The sequence below is a fragment of the Polyodon spathula genome, chromosome 29, assembly GCF_017654505.1.
Source record: "Polyodon spathula isolate WHYD16114869_AA chromosome 29, ASM1765450v1, whole genome shotgun sequence".
In the NCBI taxonomy this organism is placed as follows: Eukaryota; Metazoa; Chordata; class Actinopteri; order Acipenseriformes; family Polyodontidae; genus Polyodon; species Polyodon spathula.
The window spans coordinates 1,929,263-1,939,780 of record NC_054562.1 but is presented as its reverse complement, the minus strand read 5'-3'; the positions used below and the strand labels follow the sequence as shown (position 1 = coordinate 1,939,780).

Here is a 10,518-nt window from a genome sequence, read left to right as displayed (position 1 = left end):
GGACATTCAGAACAGAAAATAGGAGGCACTTTTTTACACAGAGAATTGTGAGGGTCTGGAATCAACTCCCCAGTAATGTTGTTGAAGCTGACACCCTGGGATCCTTCAAGAAGCTGCTTGATGAGATTCTGGGATCAATAAGCTACTAACAACCAAACGAGCAAGATGGGACAGAGCGGGCTCCTCTCGTTTGTAAACTTTCTTATGTTCTTCCAAGAGATTTGTTTGTACGCCAGTCCTGGGTCTCTCTGCTCAGTTGTGAGTGTGTGATTGTGTGTGTGTGTGTGTGTGTGTGTGTGTGAGATTGTGAGTGTGATTGTGTATGTGTGTGTGAGATTGTGAGTGGGTGTGTGTGATTGTGTGAGTGAGATTGTGAGTGTGTGTGTGTGTGTGTGTGTGTGTGTGTGTGTGTGTGTGTGTGTGTGTGTGTGAGTGTGTGTGGTCTGTGTGTGTAACCCACCCACACCCACCCACACTGACACACTGGGTGTGACAGTGTGACCCAGCTTGTGACAGTGGTGGGTGCGTGTGTTGATTGTGTGCACACACTCTCACACAACATTGTGGGTGTGAGTGTGTGTGTGTGATTGTGAGTGTGTGTGAGATTGTGAGTGGGTGTGCGTGTGTGATGTGGGTGTGTGTGTGAGTGTGTGTGTGTGTGATTGTGAGTGTGTGTGAGATTGTGAGTGGGTGTGCGTGTGTGATTGTGGGTGTGTGATTGTGAGTGGGTGTGTGTGTGATTGTGTGTGTGTGTGAGATTGTGAGTGGGTGTTGTGTGAGATTGTGAGTGGGTGTGTGTGTGGGGGAGATTGAGTGGGTGGGTGTGTGTGATTGTGTATGTGTGAGACTGAGTGGGTGTGCGTGTGTGATTGTGTGTGTGTGTGATTGTGAGTGGGTGTGTGTGTGTGATTGTGAGTGTGTGCGTGTGTGAGATTGTGAGTGGGTGTGCGTGTGTGAATGTGTGTGTGTGTGATTGTGAGTGGGTGTGTGTGTGTGATTGTGTGATTAATGGCTGTTTCCACGTCATGCTAATTGTAGCTGGTCTGCTCAGCTGTAGCTGTGTCTGTTTCTTGTGTCGAGTCAGCGACGGGTTCCAGGTCAGTTCCTCCCCATTCCAGGCTGAATCATCCTCCCTCAATTGTTTTCCCACAATTTCTCTCTCACTCCCTCCCTCAATCGTTCTCTCACTCCCTCCCTCAATCGTTCTCCCTCACTCCCTCCCTCAATCGCTCTCACTCCCTCCCTCAATCGTTCTCCCTCACGCCCTCCCTCAATTGCTCTCTCTCACTCCCTCCCTTGATCTCTGTCTCTCACTCCCTCCCTCAATTGATCTCCCTCTCTCTCCCTCCTTCACTCCAGGCTGAATCGTTCTCAGTTCCATGTTGTGTTTTACACATCCAGCGATCATCCCTCCCTGCCTCACTCTCTCTCACCCCCTCCCTCTCTCACTCCCTTGGCCCTAAGTCACGAGGGACTAAGAGACGAGAGTCACCTACAAACTGCTTCGCATCGGCCTCACTCCCTCCCTAGGGAGAGGGGGTCACTTTAAGGGCCTCGGGGAGGCGGTATGCCTTGTTAGTACCAGGGAGCCGGAAACCTCAGGTGAGAAGAGGAGGCAGGGGGAGGGAGGGCGACTATAGTCGGAGGCGTTGTTCCCTGTCTTACCCATTTCCCCATAGGGCGGACGTTTTTTGTTTTTGTTTGTGTTCTCTTCCCTCCCTCACTCCCTCCCTCCCTGCTTCTGATTCCCTCTCTCCCTGCCTCTCTCACTCCCTCCCTCCTTTTCCTTACTGCTTCTCTCTCACTCCCTGTAATTTTAATCACTGCAGTGTCATTGTATCTCATTGTATCTCATTGTATCTCATTGTAATGCCTTGTAATTGAACTCATTGTAATTAAATTCCAGCAGAGCTGCTGTCAGAGTGCTCATCGTGAACCCCAGGTGTGTTTCAGGTAGAGCAGCACTTCCCAGCTCACCTGCAGAGTGAAATAAGACCTCGCCCCCTTCTTTCATTAACCAACCGGCTGCTGCTTCCCCCGGGTGGCGGAGCGAAGCACCGACAGGCACTTCCTGAGACGAGGCACGCAAAAACTGAGAACTTTCTTTAGCTCCGCGTGGTCACAGACATCACAGCTGGTGCATTGCCAGCGAAACCTAAAGTGACACTACAATACAATACTACAGCTCCCAGCATGCCTCGCCATTGCCGCGGGTGCAGAGGCATGCTGGGAGCTGTAGTCCTAGCCAGGGCTGTACCGATTCACAATACAATAACTACAGCAGAGCAGCTAGAGCTGAAGAGCAGCTCCTGAACTCAGTCAAAGCAGCAAAGACTGAGCAAAACAATGTAATACAGCCCAGCCCAGTGCATTGCAGTTAAAGAACTACAGCTCCCAGCATCCCTCACCATTGCTGCAGGTGCAGAGGCATGCTGGGAGCTGTAGTCCTAGCAGGGTTGGGGGGAGGGGGGGCGGCCCCGCTACGACACCACGCAGCCCTGCTTCTTCTGCCGCTTGCTTTTCCTTTTCTTCGCCGAGCTCGTTGCCGCGACGACCGCCTCCTTGAAGATGTCGTCGACGTTCTCCTGGAATCTCGCGGAGCATTCCAGATACATGGAGGCTCGGATCTGCTGAGCCATGTGCTCGCCCTGAGAGAGAGAGAGAGAGAGAGAGAGAGAGAGAGAGAGAGAGAGAGAGAGGAGAGGAGAGAGAGAGAATGTTATCCCGTTTCATGACAATGGGATCAGCGGTTCTCCGCTTATATCTGTTGAAATGTGTTTAGTGTAACCTGCGTGCGACCTACTGCACTACACCCCCTCCACCAGCAGGGGGGCTAATAAGAGGCACACACACACGCGCGTGCGCACACACACACACACACACACACACACACACACACACACACACACACACACACACACACACACACTGACTCACAGCCCTGCCTTGCTCTCTGCAGACGCACGCACACACACCCCTTGATAAACCAGTCTTGCTGTGTTTTTTCCGCCCTGCTCTTTGCACGCACACACACATGCACACACACAAACACACACACACAGCCCTTGATAAGCCTTTGTTGCTGTTTCCTCCCCTGTGTTGCTGTGTTTTCTCCCCTGTGTTGCTGTGTTTTCTCCCCTGTGTTGCTGTGTTTCCTCTCCCCTGTGTTGTTGTGTTTTCTCCCGTGTTGCTGTGTTTCCTCTCCCCTGTGTTGCTGTGTTTCCTCTCCCTGTGTTGCTGTGTTTTCTCTCCCCTGTGTTCCTGTTTTCTCTCCCCTGTGTTGCTGTGTTTTCTCCCCTGTGTTGCTGTGTTTTCTCTCCCCTGTGTTGCTGTGTTTTCTCCCCTGTGTTGCTGTGTTTTCTCTCCCCTGTGTTGCTGTGTTTTCTCTCCCCTGTGTTGCTGTGTTTCCTCTCCCGTGTTGCTGTGTTTTCTCCCCTGTGTTGCTGTGTTTTCTCCCCTGTGTTGCTGTGTTTTCTCCCCTGTGTTGCTGTGTTTTCTCCCCTGTGTTGCTGTGTTTTCTCCCCCTGTGTTGCTGTGTTTTCTCTCCCCTGTGTTCCTATGTTTTCTCCCCTGTGTTGCTGTGTTTTCTCCCCTGTGTTGCTGTGTTTTCTCTCCCCTGTGTTGCTGTGTTTTCTCTCCCCTGTGTTGCTGTGTTTTCTCTCCCCTGTGTTGCTGTGTTTTCTCCCCTGTGTTGCTGTGTTTCCTCTCCCCTGTGTTGCTGTGTTTTCTCTCCCCTGTGTTGCTGTGTTTCCTCTCCCCTGTGTTGCTGTGTTTCCTCTCCCCTGTGTTGCTGTGTTTTCTCCCGTGTTGCTGTGTTTCCTCTCCCCTGTGTTGCTGTGTTTTCTCTCCCCTGTGTTGCTGTGTTTTCTCCCCTGTGTTGCTGTGTTTTCTCCCCTGTGTTGCTGTGTTTTCTCTCCCCTGTGTTGCTGTGTTTTCTCCCCTGTGTTGCTGTGTTTTCTCCCCTGTGTTGCTGTGTTTTCTCCCCTGTGTTGCTGTGTTTTCTCCCCTGTGTTGCTGTGTTTTCTCTCCTGTGTTGCTGTGTTTTCTCTCCCCTGTGTTGCTGTGTTTTCTCCCCTGTGTTGCTGTGTTTTCTCTCCCCTGTGTTGCTGTGTTTTCTCCCCTGTGTTGCTGTGTTTTCTCCCCTGTGTTGCTGTGTTTTCTCCCCTGTGTTGCTGTGTTTTCTCCCCTGTGTTGCTGTGTTTCCTCTCCCCTGTGTTGTTGTGTTTTCTCCCGTGTTGCTGTGTTTCCTCTCCCCTGTGTTGCTGTGTTTCCTCTCCCCTGTGTTGCTGTGTTTTCTCTCCCCTGTGTTCCTGTTTTCTCTCCCCTGTGTTGCTGTGTTTTCTCCCCTGTGTTGCTGTGTTTTCTCTCCCCTGTGTTGCTGTGTTTTCTCCCCTGTGTTGCTGTGTTTTCTCCCCTGTGTTGCTGTGTTTCCTCTCCCCTGTGTTGCTGTGTTTTCTCTCCCCTGTGTTGCTGTGTTTTCTCCCCTGTGTTGCTGTGTTTCCTCTCCCCTGTGTTGCTGTGTTTTCTCCCCTGTGTTGCTGTGTTTCCTCTCCCCTGTGTTGCTGTGTTTTCTCTCCCCTGTGTTCCTGTGTTTCCTCCCGTGTTCCTGTGTTTTCTCCCTGCAGCTCCCCCTGTGGTGGCAGGCTGCATTACCTGTGAGTAGGTGATGGGCTCCAGTCCGTTGGCCCTCAGTTTTCGGAGTCGGATCTTGTCTTTCCGCAGGTCTGTCTTGCACCCCACGAGCAAGACGGGGACCCCCTTACAGAAGTGACGGACCTCTGGGGACCACTATCCATAAAGACACAGAAAAAGAGGGGTGAGATATAAAGGCAACCCCCTTATCTATCCACAAGGTTTGCATTCATTCCCAGTGCTGCTGCTTCTCATCACTGCATTCACTCAAACACTGCCAGAGTTACTGTACTGTGAATCGGTACAGCCCTGGCTAGGACTACAGCTCCCAGCATGCCTCTGCACCTGCGGCAATGGTGAGGGATGCTGGGAGCTGTAGTTTAACGCAATGCGCTGGGCTGTGCTGTAATACATTGTTTTGCTCAATCTGTGCTGATTTGACTGTGAGTTCAGGAGGACTACAGCTCCCAGCATCCCTCACCATTGCTGTGGGAGCAGAGGCATGCTGGGAGCTGTAGTCTTAGCAGGGCTGTCCCGATTCACAATACAATAACTACAGCAGCGCAGCTAGAGCTGAAGAGCAGCTCCTGAACTCAGTCAAAGCAGCACAGACTGAGCAAAACAATAATAATAATAACAATAATAAACACAGTGTTTGAGTGACTGCAGTGACCATAACCAATGCGGATAATTGCCTCAAGCCCCCTCATTGACAGTGCTAGGGCAGGTGTTTCTTACCTTGGTGAGAACATTGTCAAAGCTGCCGGGGTTTGTGACATCATAGCAGATCAGCACCACGTTGGCTCCTGTGTAGGAGAGGGGGCGGAGCCTATCGTAGTCCTCTTGGCCTATCAGAAGGAAGCACACAAGCGGATGTTTTCATGTCAGTATCTTCCTGGGGCTGCGTTGCTGTTTATCAGAGTGTCAGTGTGTGTGTTTCCGTGACTCTGTCTGAGCTGTCATTTTCATCTCTTTATTTTCCTCTCCTTTTCTCTTCCTCCTCCTCCTCCTCCTCCTCCTCCTCTCCTCCTGTGTGTGTCTGTCAGTCTGTGCCTGTGCGTGTGTGTGTGTGTGTGTCTCACATGTTTTTTTAACCCCTAGATTCCTAGAATTACCGGCTGTATCCCACAGGTTGATCTCAGTGTGTTTGTTGTCGACTGTGATGCTTGCAGTGTATCTGTCAAACACCGTCGGAACGTAAGCCTGAGAAAAAATACATGAAAAAATATTATAGATTACACAGATTATAGATTACACAGATTATAGATTACACAGATTATAGATTACACAGTCACTGCTGTTCAGAGACAGGGACAGGACACGGCTGTACTAACACAGACACCAAGAAGAAGGGATTATATTGTAGCGTCAAACAGAGATACTAATGTGTGTCTAATTCACAATTTGAAGGGATTATATTGTAGTGTCACTGTCTGTGCCAGGTGCATGACAAGTACCGACAATGTCTGTCCCTGATCCTGTGTGGACGCTAGACGGTGAGACAGTGTGTGTGTCTGTCTGTCTCTCTGTGTGCCGATCTGTCTCTCTGTCTCTCTGGGGGTGTTAAACAATGCTAATCTTCACTGACTCTGTTAAATGTAGAACAGCACTAATAACTTCCTTCATCTAAACCCAAAGTATTTTTGCAAAAACGAAAAATGATTCTAATCCGAATCACAATGTGTTTAATCAGCCTGGGAAGAGTGACAGACTTAACCCTGTCACTGCCAAACTCAGAGACTGAACCACACTGTGCTGTGGGCAATGAGAGAGAGAGAGAGAGAGAGAGAGAGAGGAGAGAGAGAGAGAGAGAGAGAGAGAGAGAGAGAGAGAGACACACACACACACACACACACACACACACACACACCACACACAAACACAGACAAAACAAAAGACACACTGAAACACACACACACACACACACTGAAACACACACACACACACACACACACACACACACAGTTTTAGGGTACATCAGTGCAGTGTTGTAATGAATCTCAGTGTGTGTCCACAGAAACATTCTTTGGGGGACAGTGCCAGTGGACCTTGTGGGTGCTTTGTAACATTCAGTCTGGAATACCTTTCTAACGATAGGTAAGGGAAGCGAGTCTTCCGTATAGCAGGAATGCTACGCGACGTCACATACAGGCCGTCAAGGAACAGTCTGTTCGAGTAAGTCAGCAGGAGAGTATGCCCCACCTGGCCGGTTCTCCACAGGGGGATGAGGACTTGCGGGAGAGGGAGGAGAGTTCAAGAGGAGTGGGGACAGGCAGGCAGGCAGGCAGACAGACAGACAGACAGGCAGACAGACTCTACAGTGCCTATAGGAAGTATTCCCCCCCTGAACGTTTCCACAGTTCTACAGTGCCTCTAAGGAAGGATTTTATAACCCCTGTCACGTTTCACAGTGGGCTTTACAATACCTAAATTTTATTGAAACGAAAATTGAGATTTTGATGGCACGGTTGTCAAAAGAACACAAAATTTCGGTGAGTGAGCAGGCTTTGACCGAAAACACGAAACTGTTTATTGTCAAACTTACTTTGAGGCTTGACGTTCAGACTCCCTGAGGAAGCTTCGATTAAATCTGTGGAGCCTACAGGACAGGACATTGGCAAATCGGGTGCTTAGAAGTCCACTGGGGGACAAACGCTGATGAGGGGGTCACTGTCCTGCTGAAAGGCGAACCTCCATCCCAGTCTGAGGTCTTCTGCATTATGAAGCTGGTTTATCTCAAGGATTTGCCTGTATCCATTCTCCCCTCTACCCTGACAAGCTTCCCAGTCCCTGCTGATGAGAAGCATCCCCATGGCATGATGCTGCCCCCACCATGCTTCACAGTAGGGATGGCATTACCTGGGTGATGTGCTGAGCTAGTTTTGCACCAGACATAACGCTTTGCATTTAGGTCAAATAGTTCCATTTTCGTTTCATCGGAGAACAGATCTTTTCAGAGTCTCCCACGTGCCCTTTTTTTGCAAATTCCAAGCAAGATTTTTCAACTGGGCTTTTATCAGAAATGGCTTCCTTCTTGCCACTCTCCCGTACAGGCCAGATTTGTGGAGTACCTCAGCAATTGTTGACACATGGACGGTTTCTCCCATCTCAGCCGTGGGACACTGTAGGTCTTTCAGTTTGGGAGTTGTCATTGGCCTCTTGGTGGCTTCTCTGACCAAGGCCCTTCTTACCCGGCTGCTCAGTTTGGGAGGACGGCCTGGGATATTCAATTCCTTTGAAATCTTTTCATACCCCTCCACTGATCTGTGCCTTTCAGCAACTTTATGCGCTATCTATTAACAAAACCTTCGAGGAGTGAGAAGTGACCATCCTCAGAAACTTTTCAATTCACGGGTGGGTTGGCGCCTGGAGGTCTTTGTCCCCAGGTTGTGTCCAGGCTTGCGCATCTTCCTAGTACTTTATTGTCCAAGGAAAATGTCTTACCGGAACTGCTCAGTCTTCTATGGTACAGGTTGTCTTTGCTTTGAAATCGGGGACTTCACTATACTCCCACGTTATGGACCTTTGAATCCTGAACGTGTGGAAGGGACGTTCCAACTCCATTGAGTTCCTTGAAATCGGGAGTGTTCCGTTCCCAACTCGGTCCACCACATCTGTCGTTTCCCTAATTGTTTGTCTACCAACTGAACAAGTGAGTACGTTTGAAGTCCAACACAGTCTTGTGACTGAACAGGTAGTTTCAATAGCTCCATTAACTTATTGTGTGAATTCTCTGAAGGCAAATGGTAACACCTGAGCTTATTTAGGAGTGTCACAGCAAAGAGGGTGAATTACTTGATTTTCAAAAGATTGTGAAGGGGTTGAGCAGGTTGTGTAAATCAAAGCGAAAAAAAATCCTATTTTAAATACATCAAGATTTCAGGTTGTGTCACAACACACTGTGGAAAAGTCCGGGGGGGGGGTGACATACGATAGGCACTGTAGATACTTCTATACAGACAGACTGACAGTATCTAGCCTCTCTATAGACACTGAGAGTTGAAGCCTACACTCAACATCCTCTCTCCACACACACTCACCTCAAGCCCTCTGTATTCCTCTCTCACCCACCCGGGAAGCCTCTCTCCACTCTCACTCACCTCGGGGAAGCCTCTCTCCACTCTCACTCACCTCGGGGAAGCCTCTCTCCACTCTCACTCACCTCGGGGAAGCCTCTCTCCTCTCTCACTCACCTCGGGGAAGCCTCTCTCCACTCTCACTCACCTCGGGGAAGCCTCTCTCCACTCTCACTCACCTCGGGGAAGCCTCTCTCCACTCTCACTCACCTCAGGGAAGCCTCTCTCCACTCTCACTCACCTCAGGGAAGCCTCTCTCCACTCTCACTCACCTCAGGGAAGCCTCTCTCCACTCTCACTCACCTCGGGGAAGCCTCTCTCCACTCTCACTCACCTCGGGGAAGCCTCTCTCCACTCTCACTCACCTCGGGGAAGCCTCTCTCCACTCTCACTCACCTCGGGGAAGCCTCTCTCCACTCTCACTCACCTCGGGGAAGCCTCTCTCCACTCTCACTCACCTCGGGGAAGCCTCTCTCCACTCTCACTCACCTCGGGGAAGCCTCTCTCCACTCTCACTCACCTCGGGGAAGCCTCTCTCCACTCTCACTCACCTGGGGGAAGCCTCTCTCCACTCTCACTCACCTGGGGGAAGCCTCTCTCCACTCTCACTCACCTCGGGGAAGCCTCTCTCCACTCTCACTCACCTCGGGGAAGCCTCTCTCCACTCTCACTCACCTCGGGGAAGCCTCTCTCCACTCTCACTCACCTCGGGGAAGCCTCTCTCCACTCTCACTCACCTCGGGGAAGCCTCTCTCCACTCTCACTCACCTCGGGGAAGCCTCTCTCCACTCTCACTCACCTCGGGGAAGCCTCTCTCCACTCTCACTCACCTCGGGGAAGCCTCTCTCCACTCTCACTCACCTCGGGGGAAGCCTCTCTCCACTCTCACTCACCTCGGGGAAGCCTCTCTCCACTCTCACTCACCTCGGGGAAGCCTCTCTCCACTCTCACTCACCTCGGGGAAGCCTCTCTCCACTCTCACTCACCTCGGGGAAGCCTCTCTCCACTCTCACTCACCTCGGGGAAGCCTCTCTCCACTCTCACTCACCTCGGGGAAGCCTCTCTCCACTCTCACTCACCTCGGGGAAGCCTCTCTCCACTCTCACTCACCTCGGGGAAGCCTCTCTCCACTCTCACTCACCTCGGGGAAGCCTCTCTCCACTCTCACTCACCTCGGGGAAGCCTCTCTCCACTCTCACTCACCTCGGGGAAGCCTCTCTCCACTCTCACTCACCTCGGGGAAGCCTCTCTCCACTCTCACTCACCTCAGGGAAGCCTCTCTCCACTCTCACTCACCTCAGGGAAGCCTCTCTCCACTCTCACTCACCTCGGGGAAGCCTCTCTCCACTCTCACTCACCTCGGGGAAGCCTCTCTCCACTCTCACTCACCTCGGGGAAGCCTCTCTCCACTCTCACTCACCTCGGGGAAGCCTCTCTCCACTCTCACTCACCTCGGGGAAGCCTCTCTCCACTCTCACTCACCTCGGGGAAGCCTCTCTCCACTCTCACTCACCTCGGGGAAGCCTCTCTCCACTCTCACTCACCTCGGGGAAGCCTCTCTCCACTCTCACTCACCTCGGGGAAGCCTCTCTCCACTCTCACTCACCTCGGGGAAGCCTCTCTCCACTCTCACTCACCTCGGGGAAGCCTCTCTCCACTCTCACTCACCTCGGGGAAGCCTCTCTCCACTCTCACTCACCTCGGGGAAGCCTCTCTCCACTCTCACTCACCTCGGGGAAGCCTCTCTCCACTCTCACTCACCTCGGGGAAGCCTCTCTCCACTCTCACTCACCTCGGGGAAGCCTCTCTC

General features: G+C 51.5%; 1 protein-coding gene across 1 annotated transcript in view; it reads right to left on the bottom strand.

Annotated features, from left to right (window-relative positions):
• Positions 1-2,411: 2,411 nt before the first annotated feature.
• Positions 2,412-10,518, bottom strand: part of LOC121302418 (rho-related GTP-binding protein RhoF-like) — a 9,082-nt gene continuing 975 nt past the window's right edge. The window contains exons 2-5 of the mRNA XM_041232377.1: positions 5,748-5,835; positions 5,371-5,480; positions 4,654-4,788; positions 2,412-2,648 (exon numbers count right to left, since the gene is read on the bottom strand). Of these exons, the coding sequence (XP_041088311.1) occupies positions 2,481-2,648; positions 4,654-4,788; positions 5,371-5,480; positions 5,748-5,835 (501 nt within the window). The 3' untranslated portion in view covers positions 2,412-2,480. The remainder of the gene's footprint in view (positions 2,649-4,653; positions 4,789-5,370; positions 5,481-5,747; positions 5,836-10,518) is intronic.